The 22,714-nt window shown below is 43.6% G+C and overlaps 1 protein-coding gene across 3 annotated transcripts in view; it reads right to left on the bottom strand.

The window, feature by feature from the left end:
* Window positions 1–2,093: 2,093 nt before the first annotated feature.
* ATF7 (activating transcription factor 7) overlaps window positions 2,094–22,714 on the bottom strand; it is a 136,511-nt gene continuing 115,890 nt past the window's right edge. For all 3 annotated transcript variants that reach the window (XM_060252361.1, XM_060252360.1, XM_060252362.1), the window contains exons 6-12: window positions 21,412–21,569; window positions 20,820–20,919; window positions 19,483–19,596; window positions 15,078–15,230; window positions 13,734–13,931; window positions 11,058–11,166; window positions 2,094–3,988 (exon numbers count right to left, since the gene is read on the bottom strand). In XM_060252361.1, coding sequence (XP_060108344.1) covers window positions 3,771–3,988; window positions 11,058–11,166; window positions 13,734–13,931; window positions 15,078–15,230; window positions 19,483–19,596; window positions 20,820–20,919; window positions 21,412–21,569 — 1,050 coding nt within the window. In that variant the 3' untranslated portion in view covers window positions 2,094–3,770. The remainder of the gene's footprint in view (window positions 3,989–11,057; window positions 11,167–13,733; window positions 13,932–15,077; window positions 15,231–19,482; window positions 19,597–20,819; window positions 20,920–21,411; window positions 21,570–22,714) is intronic.

Raw genomic sequence — 22,714 nt, 5'->3', positions numbered from 1 at the left:
ACATGACATTTCAAGAGGAAGGAGCCAAGCAGACAAAACTCTGAGGGGTAGCACCTGGTCAGGTGCTCAATGCCACAGGATGGATATTTCCTCTTACAAAGAAATGGTCCTATCTCTATTCCTTGATGTGACCAAATCCAATGAGGTCCATGAAAAGTGGCATAAGTCTTTGGTAGAACACATCTCCCATAGAAGGAGCCCACACCCCTGCAACCTATGCAGAAAAGTCAGTGGCTGGGTTGTGCTTAAAAAGTCACCAGTTTAAACACACATTGGAGAAACCAGTTCACAGTGTGCATAATGCGTTGCAAGGTCCACATGTTGCTGAAACTTGCTCCAACACAGCACACAAAGATACAATCAGCAGTTGGGCAGTATCCAATATTGTGTAAGGCTATGATCCAACTTCTCCCCAGCATGAGAAATGGACAGTCTAGTCATGAGACACTGCATGGGTTAATACCCTTCTGCACTGATCTAGCCAGGACCATGTTTGCATTTATCTACCTGGGATCAACTTTGCATTTATCATCCTTTCCATACTATGTACAGTTTCATATTTAGAAGACAGATTCCCTTGTCAGCTGAAGAACAAAAGTGATTGCTGTCACAGCCGTGTGTTAAAGCTACTGTTTATACAGCTGGACCACATTCACCCTGCCATCAAGACTAGATTGAAAGGATCAGATGGTCACATGCTACTATAAAAAGCCAAGGGTACCAAATAACTCTGTTTCCCAACTAAGAATATCTCTCATGTTGAACAGGTCCTGCGCATATTCTTACACCTCAAGTGATTGCTTGTGGACCACATCAAAACCCACCAAGCCTCTCCAATGGCATCCATCATGCTAATCTCTTCTCCTCCAGTAGCTATTGATCTTATTACTTTTCCTGTTTACACACCTCAAGTCCCAGCTCACACTACCTTATGATTTCACACATACCCACTGCAAGAACACAAAGATACATGGTGGCCACAACCAGGGCTCCCAGAAGCCAACAGGATGAGGGACAGGTAATGGGCCTGTGAATGGCAATCTGGGGGAACAGAAGAAGAAACAGGTACACCTTCCCCAAAATTACTTTTAAAAGAATTGCTATAGAGACATCTGTAACAAGGAAACACTATCTTGGACACAACATGAATCCAGGCCAATCTGCAAATCAAAATCTGATTTTAAAAAACAGCTACAAGAGGGGCTGTAATTCAGTGGTTGTGCACTTTGCACGCAGAATGTCCCAGATTCTATCCCTGGAATCTCCAGTTCAAAGGTTCTCAGGCAGCAAGATCTGGTACCAATTCAAATTTCTGATTTAACTCAATCTCGATCCTCTTTTTCTTTGGGTGCTCCAACCCAAATATTCTCTCCACTGGCTCTCTAACCCCATGGTGGCAATCACTTTTTTTTTAAAAAAAAGGATTATAACATATTTTACATTGAACAAATAAGCAAACAGTATTCTTTGAAAGGTGCAAAGAGAGGGAATGAAAGGAAGAAACCCACTGCTGAAATCTGTCCTCTAGAAATCAAGCTTCCTTTCTTGTTGTATTATCCTTAGAGGATTCTGACTGCACCTGCTATATGTTGTTATCAGAGCTGTCACTAAGGAAACAGATACCCTGTTGGGAGAAGTTACATTCAAAGAACTTGCCTATGTGAATTTTCATCATATCAAATGTGCGGAGGGTGTGGGGGGGTAGAGAAGAAAAGTGGTAAGTCTGCGGACTTTCTGTTTCTACAGAAAGGGGAAAGGAAAGATGGCAAAGAGGTGAAGGGGGGGGTCACAAAAGAAAAATGCAAATTAATAGAAAGGAAATAGGTCAAGAAGCAATGAAGTTGATGCCCTGAGAAGCCAGAATAGTGGGAAGAAGAGATTTCACCCCCTCACTTGCCCCATAAACCTGAAGAAGTTTTAACATGTCCACATTGTGCCATCAACAATGCTAGCCCTGAATGGATTTGAGAGAGATCATGTTTTTGCATGCTTACACTCCAGTAAGTAAAAACTGAATAGTGAACTTCATACAGTTTGGCTGTATGGATACAAAAATGATTGAGAGGGGAAATTTCAAATGAAAATGCATATGATGAAGAGGAGGAAAAGCTGGCATTTAATGAGCTCCAAGGGAGCTAACAGGTAACAATACAAGCACCACAGAATATTCTCCATCCATGGCCCTCTGTTTGAGATTCAAGCTGAAAACTGGGCACAGACACCCAGCAAGCAAGAAGTCAAGACAAACCTTAAGGATGGACGCACACACACATAGAGGCTTTGGCAATAAGAAGCAACAATTTCAAATGCTTTTTCAAATGTCAAGGGTTGTTTTTAAATCTCTCTCCAGACACCAAAGCTCTGAGAATTCTACTTTTGTTCTGAAAGAGGTATGTGGGGAAGAGGCAAGAGAAACACTAGAAAGGGAGAAAATAGATAAGAGGGAAGGCAAGGTTGGAATGATCATCCAATCCTCTTGTCCTCTGTTTCAGACAGTCCATGATTTAAGGCCACAATCTTGATAAGTTCACTGGGTTCCATGTGACAGATGATCCTGTGAAATGTGCAGGGTTTTAAAAAAGGGGTTTCAAGGACTTTCAAAACGCATGACTCACTGAGAAGCATTTTTTTACAGCAAAGCAACTTCCACATTGTCTCAGCTCGTCTTTGTTGGAGCTGTACACATATTAGCTAGGTGCCTGGCTGAGGCAACCTTTTGAGTAGGATGATTTATGTTCTGCACATATGCATGCATCATGCGCATACCCACAAATTTTGTATCCTGCTAGTGCAGCGTGCACGGTAACTGTAGAACGCTATAGGCCTACCCTCTCTCTACCAGAAATACTGCTCACTGCTCCTCCTCTTACTTCTGAGATACCTCTGTAGCTTGCACCCACAGCCACAAGAACTAGACCCTTTATTAAAGGAAAGCAGAGAATCTCAATATGTCATGCCAGACAAAGGGCAATCAAGGAAGGAGGACATACTCAGCCCTGATAACATGCACTGCTACAGGCTAGAGAATCAGAGAAACATGCAAAAGCCTTGCCATTTGCACTACTGCAACTGTGAACTTCCATAAATTGCAGCAGCCAATGATGAACTCTCTTATGTGGTTCACAAAATACTTTAGAGAACTTGGGGTTTTTTTTTTGGGGGGGGGGTAGAAAACAGAAAAGGAGATCACATCCACAAAGTTATGGAGCTTACCACCTTCAGAGCCATGGGGTCCTGTGTGAAAGTGCAGAATTGAAGGCCGGATAAAGTGGCGACGGACACACCAGAGATGGCTGAAAGCAGTGGGATGCCAAAATTAAAAACACGCAGCACCAGCTAAAATTCACAGCCTGTCCCCAAAGGCTTTTGCTTTGCTCTGCTTAAGGGGGTCAACTCAAAAAAGCACCATGAGTAACTAAGCTAAGGGAGGCTTAGTGTTAACAATTTATACCTGAACTGTAACCATTTTAAGACCACACCAAGCACTGCTGACTGTACAGGAGTGATCTTCCCTAAGGGATGGTGAAGTTGCTCAGTCCAAAGCCATCCTTTAGAAACGGATGGACACGTGACATCTGCTTTGGGGCCAGGATCAGTATGGGATGCATATTGGTGTTAGAAGCTCCATAGCTGCCCTTAACTCACTTTTAACAACAACAAAAAAAGCAAAAACGGTATCCACCCCGTATTGATCAAGGGGCTTAGTTATGAATCAGTCTCTCCGGCTGCAAGTTCTTATTGGTTAGTTCTATGTCACATGATTGGAGACATCATCTGCCAGCAGACTGGGACTGCGGAGCCATAATGACGTGCGACTGGAGGGGCACGTTCAGTTCTGTCCTTTGGCTTGCCATCTGAGTGAGGACCGATGTGGCGACGGCTTCAGCTGCAGAGCGGACGCTTAGCCCATTGGAGGAGGCGGTCAGAGAACTGTGCTGGATGACGGGAGCCGGGGAACCTGTAGGCTCAGAGCTCTCCTTTGGGCTTTCTGGATTTTTTTTCCCAAGAAAAAAAAAGGGGGAGGAGTATTTAGAACACTCTGGTAGGATTCTAGAGGTCTGAATTCCAGAAGAGTACAATATCCAGGCAATCATTCTGTTCCCTCCCACCACATATACACTCCAGCAATTTTAGAGGAACCCCCAGCAGCACATTTTTTTTAAAAAAAAAATTAAAGGTGCTCCAGCTGCTGAGTTAATTTTAACACATGATACATTTTTACATTGTTTAGGCAAACTCATCCTGACCAGCAGATTGGATAGAATCTGCCAGAACAGCAGGTCTCTTCTGGAGACCACTATTCTGATTTAAAGGTTTTCAGACATCGGCCCAGCACTCCCCCTTCTCCTCCTGCCATGCACCAGACAGCCCCCTTTCAAACCATGGGGCAAGATGTGGCTTTGGTCCCCTAGTGGCTCTCAAAACATTACAGCAAGACCCACATCAGCTACAAACTTCTGAATGCAAGTTTAAGCGTTTGTATCTATCTGCATATGATCTATAATGTCATGTCTGAAAGAGTAAGCTGATTCTATGGGGCCACAACTCAAAAAGCTCTGACCCAGGTGCCAATTAACCTCATCCCTCAACTGGAAGGGACTTTACATTGGAGACAGCAAGAAATTTCCTTACTACTTACTGTATGTTGAAGTTGAAGATTATGAGTTCTATTTATTTATTTATATCCCGCCTCTCACCCCAATGGGGACCCAAAGCAGCTTGCATCATTCTCCTCTCCTCCATTTTATCTTCACAACAACCCTGTGAAGTAGGCTAAACTGAGAGTGTATGACTAGCCCAAGGTCACCTAGCAAGCTTCCATGGCACACATGGAGATTTGAACATGGATTTCCCAGATCCCAGTCTGATACTTTAACCGCTACACCACACTGGCTTTTCTTGCATATTACTTTACATTTCTATCAGTCTGAATGTGAGTATTCCCCTGTGATGGTACCAATAAGTACCACTGAGCACACCACTGAAGTGCTCAAGGTTGAAAACTTATAGTATTTATAGCACCTATTTTATCTATTTATTTAATTATTTATGTAACTGATTAGATTTAAATTGTTGTGTATATTGTTTTATTTGAATCATGGAATGCCATGTCTGTAAGCCGCCCTGAGCCCGCCTTTGGCGGGGGAGGGCGGGATATAAAAATAAACTTATTATTATTATTATTATAAATATGGATACATGGCTTGCAAGAGCCAGGGCTCACATAGCTGCTGCAGAAGGACAGGAAGGGAAGGCAAGCTGCACCCCCCCACCCACCCCGTGCCCTGGAATCTGCTGCTGCTCTTCATGGATGTGGAACTGTACCTGTGGCATATTCATGAACAGTGTTCACTCTGAGTTAGTGTGAACTAGCTCACAATTTTTTAGCCTTTAGCTCACACATATTTGTTTTAGCTCAGGAAAAAATGGCCCCAGAGCAAACTAACTTATGCAGTAGCTCACGGCTTTAATGCCAGTAGCTCACAAAGCAGAATTTTTGCTCATAAGACTCCACATCTTAGAGGGAGTATTGTTCGTGAAAATATCTATTGCTGAGAAGATGCCAGCTTCCTTGAGTGAAAGAGCTTTTTTAAACTGGTAGGCTGCTTTGATACCAAAAATATATTTCTCATCAACCAGAAAATCTGAAATGGTTTTAACAGGCCTACCCAATCTTTAGCTCTGTCACAAGTGGAAGACTGGATCTTATTCAGACTGCAGATCTCATATATCATGTCCATTTAGATATTATCTGGAATGTTCTGTGGAAATGTGCTTCTCGCTAAAGAGGAACTTATTTTCTCTGGAACTGACCGGAAATGGAGTACTGAATGACCACTTCACTGGGGAACTGATGTAATTAGTTGCTGCTGTTTACAGGATATGTCACAGAAAAGAAGCTGGAGAACTGGCATCCTTTACGACCCTGATCAAGAACAACTGTAAAGCCCACTATTGCCTTTGCCTTTTGCTGCAAGAGTACATTCACAAATCGCATATGTACTACCCCTCCCTCTATTTTAAGTGAATGTTTGACTTAGCTTTTTAGAATCGAGTGGGGGAAATCCTCTAGAATGTTGGATGGTGATGCCCATGTTCTTCATTCTCTCCTTACTGAATGAGACATGTTGACATCACTCTTTCCCCTCCATGCTGCATCCCGCCCCCCCCCCCCCAATGATTTACAAGGTATTATAAATAAAAACAACCCAACTGTGAATGAAGAACCTGTAATTCCATCCATGTACTCTGGCACTTCTTGTTTAAAAAGCTGTTCAGTCACAAATCTCAGTAATAACAACATAAATGTCTCTCTCTCTCCCCCCTTCTCTCTCTCTCTGTGCGCACATGCACACACACACACACACCCCGTTTTTCTCTCTCAAAGAAAAGAAGAAACTCTCATTATTCAGATGTGAACCAAATTTCTATTACTGCCATAAGTAAACTCAAGGACTAACAATGTGACCCATAAACCCCCTAAGTTAAAGGGAGGCGGGAAAAACCATATTGCCTTTCTGCATGGTACACAAAGAAGGAGATGAAGAGGTAGAAGGCTTGATTTCATTGCCACATTTCTCAAGCTGCAAGTCACTGCTGCAGATCAAAACAAATTACAGAAGTCAAAAGTGCAGCAAAGTACATACTTGTATTTGCTACTGGGGGGTGTGCAATTTTTTTTTTTTTTTTGGTATTTTTCGATTTGGGTCTGCTGGATCTGAAAAAAAAATTGGGATTCTTGAAAAAAAAACAAACCCAGATCTCAATACTGGTAAAGTATTTGGATTTGAGATTTTGGAACACTTGCACCAGTGATGCCTCCTGCAACATGAAGGATCCTTATAGCCTCTTTGGGGATTTTCATTGGTATCCCCACTAGCTAAACAAAATCTTTTTGGTCTCTAAGGTGTTCCTGGACTCAAAGCTAGTGCTTATACTGCAGACCAACATGGCTACCCTCTTGAAACCAGCTACACAAAGTTATTCTGGTCCAAGTGGCCTTACGGGATGAAAGTCTGTCCAAAGTATAAAAGGATCAAATAGATGGGCTCAGTGGCAGCACATCTGCTTTTCATACAGAAGGTTGGACTTGGGTCTAGCTGGAGCCTCCCACTTGGTCTTCACCACCCTATTGAAGGCTGTAGGGAAAGGAATCCCTAACAGGGAGGCCTCTTTAGGTGGAAAGGCTCTGGAACAGGCCCGTAGCCAGAAAATTGTCAGTGCTGCAACCATGGGGAAACTGGTAGGGCCTGACATCCAGCTTAGCTACCAGAACTGGTCGAGCCAGTGCAGAGGAGCAGGAGACATGTAGTGGGTTCAGAGCAGAGGCAGTACCCCAAATCCTCTCTTTTGCTGTCTCCTTGGCTTTGTCCCTCCCTCTCCCCTTGTTTTGCACCACTGCTGACACAACCTGCCAAACACTGCCTTGCCGATGGCAGGAAGGCTTAGGTGTACTGGCTGTGTGCCACGGGCTGCAATGGGCCCTGGAGCTGGGCCAGCTGTTGGACTTTGCAGTGGGTGCAGGCAGATGGGTGCTGGGACAGGTCCCGGTCAGCGCTCCCCAATAATTTTAAAAATATTTCTAGCAAGGCCTGATGCATAATATGGCCAGACCCCTAGAGGTCCCACCTTAGCTATGGATCTGCTCTGACAGAACTGTCTGGTGTGCTTGGGTCAGGTTCTTCTATATCCTTATTGCTCTCAGGGATTTCCAGGATTTGTAGGACCTTGTGGAGAATCTTATGAAAACCTTTTTGTGGGAAGAGCTGATTTTGTATTGTCATGACTACTGGCTCCTCCTCCTTGGACAGCTCCCTTTTCTCCTCATGCTCAGAAGATTTAGAGCATTCAGAGTCTTGGTCCCTGTAGCCCAAGGATGGACTGGATTCTCTGTCCGACCTGGAGTGGTCCAGTCTCTTTCTTTTTGGGGGGACAGTGGGGGGGGGGTAGAATGGGAGTTCCTGCACATCTTCCTATTGATAGGTGTGCTGCTGGAGGGGTGCACCTGCACCTACTGTAAGACCTGGAAGATCCTCTAGAGTTGGGCATGGCTTACAAGATGGCCACCCTAACCTTCCTTTGCATTTTGCCCTTAATCCACGTCAGGATATTGGCCTGCACATTCTCCCCTGAGAGATTGGATGTCTCGGGGTCCCCATGAGGAAGGTCCAGCTGGGGGGAGAGATGAAGCTCCAGGCTGGAAGCCGAGCTTTGCTGGGGCACAGACACAGCTAAGCCTACCCGTGCTGCCATGCTCCCACTGGGTCTAGCTGAGTAGCGATTGGAGAGAGATCAGGAATTGGTGTCCCAGGGCTCCAGGCAGTGGCACCAAGCTGCAGCGGGGAGTTGCAAGCTGCTGGGAGGACCTCATGCACTTCCCCCAACTGTTCTGCTGAAGGGTGGTCCAGAATTGCTGACCCAGGGCTCCAGACTGTGGTGTTGAGCTGCACTGGGGCATGTTGAGCCACAGGAAGAGCCTCATGTGCTTCCTCTGACTGCTGTGCTGAAGGGTGGCTTAGAACTGCAGGCTGGCCCTGGGCTCCAGAGTGTGGCATCGAGTTGCTCTGAGGGTTCCAGTTGTGAGGAAAGGAGCTTGTGCTGTCGTTCTGTTGAAGCCAGGGGCATTTCTGTCACAAAATTGGAGGCCCTGTGGCCTTCTAGGTCCTCTGGGGTTCGAACCCAAAGGGATGGCTTCCCAGCTGCTGTGGTGGGTGGGGATGAAGGTTCTCCCCGCTCCCATGGTGCTGTCGGAGACGTGGTGGTGGGGGGAACACAAAAAGTCCTTCCTACTCCCACTGGATCTTCGGGTCCAGAAGGCAATGGTGACTTCATTGTTCGTGATTCCTATAAGGGGAGAGGCTTCTCCCTCATGGCCCCAGTTTTTGGCCCTGCTGTAAGGTATCTTTTGTGGTTAGGCACAGAAAACAAAAGGTTTTTAAAAAGGAAAACAAGAAAAAGGCTTCTTTGGATCACAGTGCCCAAGTGGAGTGCAGGCGATGGCCCCCTACTGCCTTACGGCAGGGCCAAAAGCTGGGGCCATGAGGGAGAAGCCTCTTCCCTTATAGGAATCACGAACAATGAATCAGCAACCCTGCCTACTGAAAGGGAAGAGCTTTTCTAAAAGGGGCAGACTGCCCACCCCAGGACTACTGGAGAATGTATGGTGTCTCCATAAGCAGATATGCTCTGACTAAATTTGCAGTGCACTATTTTATTTTTGGTATTTTTGCAATTTTTATGTGTTGTGTGCGCACCTGCACTTGAAGGTTATGTTGAGTGGTGAATGACCCCTACTGGGGGTCCTGGAGGATATTCAGAGAGGTGGCTGAATACAGCCTCTTCCTGACTTGGTGTTTCAGGGAGGTCTCCCATCCAAGTACTTGCCAGAGTTGACCCTGCTTTACTTCTGAGATCTAATGAGATTGGGCCTGCTTGAGCTATCCAGGTCAGGGCCTACTAATGTAGCATTATTAATGCTCAAGGCACCCCGCAGAGCATGGCTCCTTTACCCATGATTAGGAGAGCGACTAAAGAGGGAATTGCAAACAGGAAAAGAATATGTGTTTGTTTCAACTTTGCTTTGTTTCCTCATTAGGGAAAAAGGTTGTTGTGCCAAAGGCATCGCACAGAAAAATGGGTTGTGAAGAAGGATTTGAAATGAGAGAGGTGACATTGTACAGGCAGTTCTAGAACGCAGCTCTGGAAGTAGTAAGGGCAGTGTTAGCCTGCTGCTTACATGACAATTTGTCACTAAAAGACAAGACCACACAAATGGTCTCAGTTGCTCAGCCTAATGGGAGTCTCAGGGGGCTACCTTCAGATGTATGCAGCGTATACAGATATCCCTCTATGGTAGTGGTGGTGGTGAAGGGCTGGTTAAGTCTGCTTTTCTGGCATATGTACCTGGGAGTAAAGCATGTTAAGAAAATACATATTTGTACGTGGTATGGTTTTACAGGTGCAGAATAGTTATTATTATTATTTGTTTATTTATATTCCGCCCATTCCCCCATTGGGGGCTCAGAGCAGAGTATAGCAAATAGCTTTAATCACTGGATAAGAAATATCACATTTGACACAGCCCTTATTAACAGGGTCAAACCAGGGTCTGAGTCTCCAACCCTCTCCCAGTGATCAGTGTAGCAAACAGTCACAGATGCACTTAAAGGGCTGGATATACTAGTGAAATGGATCCAGTGGAAGTACTCTTACACCAGGGGAAAGCTCCCTGTGCTAGAGGAAAAGTGAATTTGTTAGTGGAATGGATCCACAGGATCTAATGCTGCTGCTGAGGAATATAACAAGGCAAATATCTGCATATTATAATAGGTTGGATCCTGCCATGCAATCATGGAAGAAGTTTTACTTAACTTAGTTTCTATTTGCATAAGATATTGTGCAAGAGTTGCTATAAGAAAAAGAACTGAACAGTGAACATCTATGATCACTGTTGCTGTATGCAAAAAAATCAAAAGACTATTTGATGCAGTTTGGATGTGTCACGCGATTTGATTGAAGCAGGTCATTCTTGAGTGAGAGGTTGCTGAAATGCACCTTGCACTATGTCTTGTGCAAGCAGAAACATGTTGGGATATAGTCAAGGTGACTAAATGCAAAGACTTTTCATGACTATGCATTTCAGCTTGTGCAAGAGCTCTTGTGCAAGCAAAAGTGTTCTGTGGAATCCAACCTAGTAATGCCAGGGATCTGTGTAACTTTAGAGAAACACTTCTCATGTATTCACATACACCCACACAGAATTATCTCAGTAATCTTTAGAACAATGCCACAAAAGACAGCATTCTTTAAAGCATAAACTGAACTAAAAAAACAGTGACTGGCCTCGAGCCATGGAGTGAGTTTATGGCAGAGATTCAACCCAGGGACTTCCCAAGCTGATACACCACAACCAGAGCTGTGTTCTAAGGTAATTGTCATTTGACTTTCAAGAATACCAAATTACTCTCAAAACTCTTATTTTATATAGTGACTCGATCCAAGATCAACAAGCTTTAGCCACCTTTGCCCCACCAATACATTCAGTGCCTGCAGCTTACCGAGATAGCCTTGTGTTTTCTTCTGTAATGCTGTGACTGGGCAGTCCTTGTGAGCCAACAGTAGCTGTTTGAGTTGAGCAACTTCATTCCTTAATAATGTAACTTCATTCTGTGGAAAAGGAAATGTTTACTTTCGCTGCATGTGTTTGTGCATCCAACCTCTGATCATTACAGACAAGAGTAAGCATCTGAAGTGGGCCACCACTAATGAGAACTATTGCACATCACCAAAGGTCTTTGTATTGCAAGCTTTACAGGTTACAGAAGGTTTCATCTTTTTTGTGTATTGGAACTGTCCTGTGGTCTTGCCCTACACTTAAATAAAGCTTTGTGCTGCTGACTTTTACCTTGGTTGCCTTTTAATGACTAAGATCAAGGTGGAAAAAGAAAATAGATAGAATTCTTATATAATTAAATTATGCTTAAAGAAAAACTGAAAAACAAAATTCCCTGGGTCTTTGAAAGTACTTGTTATTTATTTGCACTTTTTCATAATGCTTAAAAAATTCTTAGCCAGCTTTGTGGTCCTCATTAGGCAGAAAGGTGAGATATAAATTGTAAATTATAATATAAACTGATGGGGACCTGATACTCCATCAGGGGGAATTCCTCCCCTCATTGCTGGTGATTACTCTTACAACTTGGGAGGGAGACTTGGGGGGGTGGGTCCCAAGCATGATTCCTGAGTCCAGCTAGGCCAGTGGAGGCTATGGGGCATCCTCTGCTGCCATCAGCTGGGGGGGGTGTTTCCACATTACCCCCCCATTAAAATGTCTGGTGTGTTGCCTGAGCCCAGCATTCTCCTCCGCTGCTGCCAGGCCCAATGCCACACCACCACTACTGAGTCCAGCACAGCTCCTGGGCTGTCACTGTCAGGCTCAGTGAGACTCCGACACCACTGATACTGATCCCAGTGTGGCTCCTGGGCTGCTGCACATTTGTCTTCAGGCCCAGTGCAGCTCCTGGCCAGCTGCACAGCTGAAGGTAGAGGAACTTAAACCTCCCACTTCTTTAAAGCCAGATTTTTCTGCAAACATAGGGGGTCAGAAAATCTCTTAAGTGTCCATGTGGCCCTAATCCGCAGATTTAACTATCCTCAAATGAGGGCCACGTGTCGCTGCTAGAATATAATTATAGTTCAGCCAATTGGACAGATGGACTGAAAGTTAAGCACCTCCTGTGGCTTGTTGGAAGATTTAGAATTCAAATATATTCCTCTCTCTGAAACACAGGAAAGATCAAAAATCCACATGGTAGAGGAAAAGCAATGCAATACAGAATGCAGCTACTGAAGAGTCACAGCGCCAGCTGGGAAGGGTCTAAGAATGCCTCCTGCTATTCTTAGCTTCTAACAAGCAGGAGAGTAACTGTCAGGGGTTACAGGCCATATAGCCTGTTGAAACATCTGAGCAGAACCTGCTCAGACTTGTAACTCCACCACGGCGGGTCTGCAGGCAGCATTCCAAGCTTTAACTCCTCTAAATAAAGAGATGGGGAAATTTAAGTCAACACACACATGGAGGGAATTCTTTTAGGAAGAGAGAACCGCAGAAGCATCCACTTTCGAGTCTGCAATGACATCCTCTGGAGATGCAAATAAAACCCCAGAAGGAGGATGGCATATGTATGGACTTGGAGAACTTGCTCTACCCCATTCTTGACTGTAATTTTAAAGGAAGGGAAAGGGACCACTGATCTCACAGCTGGCAGGGGGGAATCAGGACTACCTCAGCCCCTAAACTGATTTATTCAGCAACAACACATTGCCTAGTTGGGACAAACCCTTGAGGTGCTGGGCTCTGTAAAACAGACCAAAACGTGATGTCAACTTGATTCCCCACTCAAGGCAACACTGTCGGAATCTAGCAGTAGCCACACAGCTTATCCATTATAATACAGGCCACTGCATGATGACAGTAACATCCTGTTGCTTATGTAAGATAAACAGGTTAGTCGATCCACAAACCGGCCAAACCAGTGCGATAACATTTTATTCACCTAGGACATTCTGCTGCTAATCCACATCTCACCATTATTCAATGGAAGCACAATTAATTTGGTGAATTAAAATTCATCAGTAGGTTGCCCAATTAGGTCTCAAAAAGAATCATTATTTCCTCATACGCTACAGGTGATTAGATCACCTAAGTCACTGTAGAGATTGTCAAGCTCCTTAAAGACCAGCCAGATTTCCACGTGATAAGCTTTCAAAAGACAAAGCTCCCTTCTATTGGTCTTTAAGATGCTACTGGACTCTAATCTTGCTGTTCTACTGCAGACCAATGAGCTTCCCACCTGATACTATCTTAATAGATTGCATTAGCAGCTTTTAATGATGCTTTGAATGGTCAATGTGCCCTTTTAAAAAACTTCTAAGTGCTGCTTAGAAATATGTAGTTTTTATTTAGTGCATTTTATTTCAGACTGTACTGCTTGCATTTCACTGCCTTTTGATCCACAATGCTTACAAATCCCGCCCCCCCCCCCAAATATCCATATATCCTTGCATGTGAAGAGACTGGGGTGGGGGGTCTAATCCATGGAAGTTTATGCCACAATAAATCTGTTACAGCAAAGTAAATAAATGGATAATCATAAGCCACCTCTGGACCTTTGTCAAGTGAAACCACTGGCAATGTAAACTGTTGCTGCTGGGAATGCTGGTGCCACACTTACACTTAGCTGTATGTTCTGTGTTGTGAGCTCCTCGGCTTTCTTCTCTAAGGAAGACACCCAGAGCTTGCGTTTCTGACGGCAGCGGGAGGCTGCAGCACGGTTCCTTTCCAAGAAACGTTGCCTGCGTTCGTCTGGATCTTCCTCCACTGTGCGTCTCCGTCTGCCACCAGTGCTAGGTGTGGGCTGAGCTGGGGAAACCTAGGGTTAAAGAATGGAAGAATGATACAAATCAACGAGCAAGATTGATAATGCAGCCTGTTCAGGGCTCTTGGGACCCAGTTAGCATCTATGTGGTTTAGTTTCCCTGATTCCGGGCTTTATCGATGGAAGGACACATTTAAAAAATCCATTGTGTACATGCTATCTTTGCATCCCATCATGCCCATGACTGCACCTGTTAAAAATATTCCTACATCAGGAGTCTTTCCATAGCAACGCCTTATAGTTCTTGCAATGGTTATTCTTTAAGATCAACCCAGATTTTCATGTTATGTTGAAGGAAGGAAATGAGCAGCCAAAAAAACCATAGATTTACAAGTTCCCACCTTAGTGCAGCCTCTAAATTATGCATACCAGTTACTCACTGTCAGGCACATATGGATAGTAAATTTTTGGAAGTTGGTCTAGCTGAAAGAGCAGGTGGCGATTTTGATGGAAGGCTGGCAGTTGGTGTGTTGGCAGGAGCAAATGGGGTGTGTTTAGACCCAAGTAATTAAAACAGGGAGAAGATCTCAAAATTCCAAATTGCGTCCCTACTGGCTACAGTGTCTGACTGGCAAATGCCTGGCAGGGAGTAGTGACAGAAGCAGTTGAGTCTCTATGCAGGGCCAACAGGCTTGCTATAGCTATTTCAGAGGAATCAGAAACAGTGCCTGAACTGCCCAGATTCTGCAACCGGAGAACTCAAAATGTGGCAACTGGGAAGAAATGCATGGATTAGGTAAACATGTATACAGTTCCCATTTCTAAAGATTCGCTTTGCAGAATCTGAATTGTTTGATAGAGTATTTTCGGAAAAAGATTAAAACACAGGCTGGGGTGGTAGAGGAAGGTGCGTAGAAGGGTTATGGAGACAAGACTCTGAGCTGTGCAGAGTTAATTACTATCACCTCCTAACACTTGGACATCTTGGCTGCAGACAGCTTCTTTCCCTCACAAAGCTAAAGATGGTATGACAGAATGGGTACTGTTGCCTGTGCTGTGCACTCTCATCAAACATTAGATACTGCACTATGTTCCAGGGTGCAAGTGTAGTCAAACAGATTTCCAAATAAGTACTGTACACCCCTACCATACCTAAATGCTGCAGCCCCCTATTTAAATGCATTGTGATTTCAAGCAGACCTGTGGTTGTGCTGGAGAAGGTGCATCAGGGTGCTGGATGAGTATTTGGCCCTGTTCAGGACGAGATGTCACCATTGTGCTAGCTGATCCAACCATCATGTTGCTGCCATTTAGGGAGGAAGTAACTCCTTGAGTCAGGCTGGCTTTCAGCCTCTGGAAGGTTAAGAAAAACAGTCAACAGAAGATCAACAGTTTCTTTCTGAGGTTTTTAATCCATCTTCTCTGCTGCAGCAGGCATACTGGCTTTTGCATGGAATGCCTGGAAAAGTTCTTAAGATATTCTATTAGCTTCAGATTCTCATTTCTGCTGTTGGCAAAAGGTCTGTAAGCGCTCTAAAAATATCCATGAAGTGTTGGAACAACAGCAGTATTAGACTCTGTCATACTAATATGGAATACTTATGCAAATCTGTCCCACACATCCAGCTAAGAAATATATCAGGGTCTTGGAAGATACCACCCATATTTTAGATACCCAAGATCTGTTGGGTCTTAATATATCCCTCCCTTAACAGGGACTGATCTGAAGGATTTCTCAATTCCTACATAACACTGAAGAGCTAAAGGCTCTAGCAGAAGATGCCCTACAAAATGCATTAGCTTGCTGCTTTATGTAGTCCTGAGTTTAGCTCTGATATGAATTAAGTCCTACTTTTGTTATGTTAGATGTATGTTTGTACATTTCTGTAACTACTGCTTTGACACATGCATCATCAGAGCTAGACTCCAAAGTAATGCTGAACTAGATTGGCAAACAGCTGCACCGGTGCATGCCATATGGCAAACTGCTTCTGAAACCAAGGGGGATTTCAAAAGCAGCTTTGGATAAACAGCATGGGGAGGCTGGCAGTTCAAAGAAAATAAATTAAAAACTCACTAGACTAACACAACTCCTTTGCATGAGCTCAAGCAGTTCTTTAGGTCAATAAGAGCTAAAAAAATGGCAAAAAATATAAAGAAATAAGCCTTTCCTTTCCTGAAAAACTTCACAACAAATCAAAATATTTAACTAACTGGTAGCTGCCATTTTCAGCAGGAAACACATTCATACTGTAACATTTAATATCAATTCCCAGGTTCAATCCCTGGCATCTCCAAAAAAGGGTCCAGGCAAATAGGTGTGAAAAACCTCAGGTTGAGACCCTGGAGAGCCGCTGCTAGTCTGAGAAGACAATACTGACTTTGATGGACCAAGGGTCTGATTCAGTATAAGGCAGCTTCATATGTTCATATCCTTTACTTTCCCTACTCCTTCCTTGTATGCTACCTATGCTCCTCCCTTCTCTAACGTTATCTAAATTTAAACCCTAAACTGTTTGAAGCAAGAACTGAGCACTTTTGCTTTTGTTACTCTGCAAGAGTCATGTGCAACAAAGGCACAACAGCATTGCAATTGTACAGACTGTACCCATGCTTTAAAAATACCACAGGGTTTTGTTTCTGTAAACTTTGAAAGTTATTTCAAATTAAGGATGGGTGGAAGCTCTTAGCACACAACAGACCTGCCTAATGGTAGACTTCTTTATGGTCATAGCACCCTTGTTAATATTTGGATGGGAGACCACCTGGGAATACCAGATACTGTTTGCCTTGTGGAGGGGCTCTGACTCAGTGACAGAGGATCTGCTTGATAGGCAGAAAGTATCTTCAGTTTAAAAGACTAGGTAGTAGGTGATGTGAAAGATCTCAGCCTGAGGCTGTGGAGAACTGCTGTTGGTCTGAGTTGACAATACTGACCTTGATTCAGTATAAGGCAGCTTTACATATTCTCTGTAATTTAGCCTTAAGTGAGGTGAGCTTGGAAAAAACCCCAGGAAGACAGCCTTTTCTGTGAGGCTTCCAAGCTCTGGAATGCCTTGCTCATAATGCCCTGGTCAACTCTCATTGGACTTCTGGAACCTAGTGAAGGCTATTACAGATAGCTTTTCTGGAAGGCTAGAATCCTGGTAAGTTGATTTTAATGGCGATTTTATTTTGATTATGCGTACTTATGGATGTTGTTTTCTTACTGTTTTTTGTTTTTATAGTGGCATTATTACTACTACTGTTTCAGTTAGCTCTTTAGTTTTTTGCTGTTGGGGTTTCACTGCCTCGGAGGAAAGGTAGTAGGTGTTCAAACTAACATTTTTTAAAATAGAATTTTTAATTTTTAAAAAAGAAGTTTAAAACTATAGCAAGCATTTTTTTTAAAAAACAAACGAACAAATTTGGTTTAAAAAGAATGCTGAAGGTAACACATATGCATGGTAAAGCCTAAGCTTGTAATCTCTAAAAACAGAATCAAAGCTTTCAAATATGGGGCTTTAGGCTGTTTTTCTATGTAAAATGAGAACACTATGGGGAAAAATATGTGACCTGAGGTTAAGAATTGCAAATGGCCCAATAAATCATCCATTGTTGTTGTTAATACAATGGCCAGTAGGAATCCTGCAAGTCAACGCAGGCACTAGGATCCAGGAAATGCCATCCTTTAGTTTACCAGATTTCATCTGGATGATCTCGCACTCCTATCTGATACCCTCAAACTACCTGAAGAACCACCTTATAACTCTGAAAATTCACTTGGATTTACATCTGAAGCTGTTTTTCTTGGTGCCTTCCTTCCAAAGTTGAGGAGGATGGAGCATGAGACAGGACATTTTCCGTTGTGGTTGCTAAGGCTTTGGAATGTCTTCTATAGAGAGATTCATATGGTGCTTCCAGAGTTAAAATCTGGGTGCTAGGCAAAGGCTATTTGATGTTTCTTCTGTTTTCAATTATTCTACTGCATTGGTTTGCCTGGCTTTTTATTTTATTTTTAACTGTTTTATATAAAAGTGTTTTGGAAAAATACAAATATTTAATTAGATAATGAAATCAAGATTCAACTCTCCAGTTCTCCAACTGTGAAGATTTATGACTTGATCCAGCTCACAACATGGACACTTCTGTTCCTTCTCATGGAGAAACACCTTCTTGCTTCTGTGCATTTCTGGACACTTGTTAAAATCTGAATGTATTCATTTATGGAGATGTGCATCCTAATAAGCATACACAGGACTGAAAGTCTCAAACTTCAAATAAACTATCCTTGTATGTATACAGAGAACCAAACAGAAACCTGTCTCTTGTTTCAGTGCACATGTAATTCTGGAGAATCAAGAGGCACGTATTCTGCAGGACCACAGTTTTTGGTTAAGCTGTAGACCAGTATATTTTAATTCTTATATGTGAAAACATACAAATTTCAAAATGGAACACTATCATCCCATCTGACACTAATCAGATTGTCTGAGATGCCCAGTAAAAAATAAAGATGAGGCTTCCTAAATCTGACTGTGCAGTCAACTAGCTGACATGACAGCTTGATGCCAGCCTCCACCCCTATGCTGCCCATTACTCCTTTCTTTTACCACCTTTGTTCACCCCTTTATTTTATTTTACCCCTCTGTATCCCCAGCCCTTTCAGCTTAGATCATTTCTTTAAAGGGACAGACACTGTAAAAGCTTTCTATCTGGCACTTGGATATCCAGCTAATTGGCGTTACCCAGATGGCACGCTCATCCCCTTGGTCAGTAAACCCTCCACATCTTTGAGCAGGAGAATGCCTCACTCTGATCTCTCAAGCCACCCAGCCAGCTTGAGGCCTCCAACTGTAGTTGGTCTTTTGGCAACCACTGCTGCCATCTGCTAGTTGCCTTCTCCCTTAGCCTGCCTTGAACTGCCAGGAGCCAGCTTTACCAAAGGGTTCATGGCCTGCTGGCCTGCTAGCATGCCTATGTAAGACAGCTCTGTAGCTTGGGAGAAAGCGTCCCACCAGGCATGGAGGCTGCCACCATGGCATTCCCAACTGGGTGAGGTTTGGGCACCATGAATTCCTCGTGGTAGAGAGTGGAGCAGAGCAATAAGCTTAAGTATAGGGCACATCTGATTCACCAGAAACCCTCATTCCCCAAGAGTGCCAAATAACAAAGCTTTTAGTGTTGTGTCCATTTCTATCCAGCAGAGAGATGATACCGACTAAGCAATTTGCAGCAGAGTTAGGCACACATTGCAAGAGAGCTGTCTGCAGAGTTAGAACTTGGAATATATGATAGCAAAAGTCACACATGAAGCTGCCTTTTTCTGAATCAGACCCCTGGTCCATCAAGGTCAGTACCGTCTCCGGCCATGTCTCTCCAAAACCCCAGGTTACCATCTTTCACATCACCAGCTGGTCAGTTTATTATTCTCTCTTAATGCTGCTATTGTTTGGAGGTAAATACAGAAATAAGTAATAGAAAACAAGATCATTCCTATGAAGTTAATTCACTTATATTTGCCCCAACACGTTTCTCAAACCCACACACACCGGTTGCTGAGCCTATGATTTTATTTTAATTTCCTTTTACAAAATTTATACCCACATAATGTCATGGAACTCACCATTTTAGCTTCTGAGTGCATTGGAAGGCCTGATGGTGAAATGGAGCCGCTGCCGACAATGGGAGGACCAGGAATACCAGGAATGTTTGGCACTACAGACATTGGCCTTGCAAGCTGTATAGGGCATAAAGGGAACCCTGTGTTAAGTGAAGCAGTTTTTTTGATACTCTCTTTACACAGCTCCCACCTTTGGGGGGAAACAATACTTTCCTGATAAACTATATATGTTAGGGGGATCACATGAGTGCATTTAAAAGCAGTATTACAGCTGCTTTCGGTCACAGTGCTATCAATGGTTGTTCTAAAAAGATAAAGGTAAAAAGGTAAAGGTGCAAGCACCAGTCATTTTCGACTCGGGGGTGATGTTGCTTTCACAACGTTTTCATGGCAGATTTTTTACGCGGTGGTTTGCCATTGCCTTCCCCAGTCATCTACACTTCCCCCCAGCAAGCTGGGTACTCATTTGACTGACCTTGGAAGGATGGAAGGCTGAGTCAACCTGGAGTCGGCTACCTGAACCCAGCTTCCGCTGGGATCGAACTCAGGCCGTGAGCAGAGGGTTCCGACTGCAGTACTGCAGCTTTACCACTCTGTGCCACGGGGCTTTTAAAAAGATAGATACTGGAGGCAAAAGAAATGGCTCTTTCCTCCCTCTCCTCAGGCAGCATTTTTTAGATATCATGGGTGTAAATACTCCTACTATTCATGAATACAAGGCAACCACCGGTCTTGTAGAATTTATAACCTCTACTGCCCCAGCACAAGGCAACAACTGTTGGAAGGTTTAAGGGATTCATGGTTCTCCACCATGAAGAAATTGACAGTGAATTTGCCTGTGTTGTTCAATCGGCAGCTGAAGCGATGTAGACTGCAGCAGAAGATACTCAAGTTTGTCAATCACATATCCTGAGAAAATTCATTTGCAAAAATAAAAGCTAAATAACCATTTCATGCCCTGAAGAGGCCAGGGAGGGAGGATCCCCCACCCCCCACACACTGGAAAGGCCAACATGTTCGCTGCAAGCTTGAATGATTCCAGCACAGAGCTAGCTAATCAGAGAGCCTGCAGTTCCCAGCCCTGGAACCCACAGTGAAAGCCATCTGCTCTGATGGAGGCTTCGGTTTTGGGCCTTAACGCCCTGCAATGTGTTTGGCAGGCACTGCTGCCTTGCAGGCAATGGGTCCTTCTGCCCCCTCCCCTCCAGTCAAGGCTTATCTCTCGCAGAGGGGTAGAGAGGGATGTCAGTTTTGCAAATTAAAGTGTCCACATATGCTCTGCAAAGGGAAAAGCTGTCCCTTCCTATATCAAAGGCAGCCATGCTGGAAACCTCTATTACCGATATGACAGAAGGCATCTGAACAGGAGGGCCAGGAAGAACAGGCATGGTCTGCCCATTCACAAGTTGCATGACAAGTGGTATGGAGCTGGTTGGAGATCTGGAAGAAAACAAACCACACACATACATATTTCAGTTCAGCTTACATGTGTTATCAGAAGTTCCTGCCTAGTGCATACTGGATGCAGGTGATTCCCTTTGAAGCACAGAGCCTCCCCCATGCTAAGCCACTCATGGAAGAGGCTGAACATCTTTGCAGTGAAAGAAGAGTCTGTTAGGAAGAACATCAAGTTCCTAACCTAACATTTTACCTGCCAGATCATTGGATTCTTGTCTACAAGCATATGGGCTGCAAAAGAGCAGACTCTCCCAGGTTGCTTTTATCTGCTCCAGTTTTAAACAGGATATGCAAGCCTACCTGACTTCCTATGGCTGCTCCTTTCAGGTTTCTAATATACAATAACTGTAACCCACAAGACTTGAGATTGTACAATTGCAGCAAAAGCTACTGGACATTAGCTATTGAAGGCCCAGTTAAAAGCCTTGTTAAGATCCCTTCTTTCCGCACACTTCTGTGCAATATGTTACTTACCCAAGCTGTCTGTTGGAAGGTGGAGCCTGGGTGATGACAGAAGTTGGAGAAGGAAGAGTGGGATGCAGAGGATCATACCCCAAGTGCAGTGGTAGTGACCCGGGACGCACAATAGTTGGAGTAGGAGTGGAAAGGATGACAGGCTTGGAAGCACCCTCCTGAGAAACACACACACATTCAGTGTTAGACATTATCACTTGTGGAAATAATCGTGTAATCTTTCTATCAGTCCTCAATGACCTGGTAAATCTTTAAGACCACTGCTCATGGAGTAATGATTAGTTCAGCTGTACAAACAGTAAGTAATATCCATGGGGGGGGGATACTTTTTCTGTTGTTGCACCCCATTTATGGTGCTCCCCTTCCCAATGAATATGCACCAGGTGTCCATTTGATACCTGTCAAAGTCCAGGCTTTGGTTGGCTTAAGTTTTCCCCTGCCTTGTGTTGAGTTTGCTTTGGCCTTGTCATTTTGGAAAATGCACAAGTTTAGTTACTTTTGGGTCTTTTACTATTTTATTATTTACTAATTTATTATATTACAATTTTGATTTCTGCTTTGAAGTGCTATAGACAGAAAAATGATATGTGTCTGTTTTGGATAAATGTTTAAATAGCTGAAGTCCTAAACTGTGTCTGATGCACAAGATACATAATCCTTCTCTGGAAATTCTGATTAGGGTGAGATTCACAACAAACACAGAAACTTTGCTAACCTACTTTAACATAGTATAGAATTATCAGTCTTCTTTTGGGGGCGGTGTTGGAAGGAATATTCCTAGTTAGTAGCAATTATCACAGCTTAAATAACACATGTATTTAAAATGAGATTTGTCATAATGATAACTTGTTTGAAGTAGTTACTTCTGAAATATGTCCTCTTTTTTGCTTTTCAAAATATGGTAACCCTAGCATAGTATCTACACTGACATAATGAAAGCACCATTAATATAAAAAAATGAGGGAATTTCTCAAACCCAGGTACCTGTATTTTTCAATACCTTACCACTATTAGACTAAATCGTGGTTTGATAAAAAGTGCAAACTCTTTTGTCTTCTTTCATATGAACCTGCCCATTGTTATGTTTTCTCCTCTTTGCTCAAGTGAGATGGGACCAGGATGGCCAACCTCCAGGTGGTGGCTGGAAGTCTCCTGAGACTACAACTGATTTCCAGGTGACAAGTTTAGTTCACCTGGAGAAAATAGCTGCTTTGGAAGGTGGACTCTAGGGAATTATACTCCACAGAAGTCTCCCCCCCACTTCCCAAACCCTGCCCTCCTCAGGCACCAGTCCCAAAATCTC

The sequence above is a fragment of the Heteronotia binoei genome, chromosome 13, assembly GCF_032191835.1.
Source record: "Heteronotia binoei isolate CCM8104 ecotype False Entrance Well chromosome 13, APGP_CSIRO_Hbin_v1, whole genome shotgun sequence".
In the NCBI taxonomy this organism is placed as follows: domain Eukaryota; kingdom Metazoa; phylum Chordata; class Lepidosauria; order Squamata; family Gekkonidae; genus Heteronotia; species Heteronotia binoei.
The sequence above is the reverse complement of the archived record's forward strand: the minus strand, read 5'-3'. Positions and strand labels throughout refer to the sequence as shown.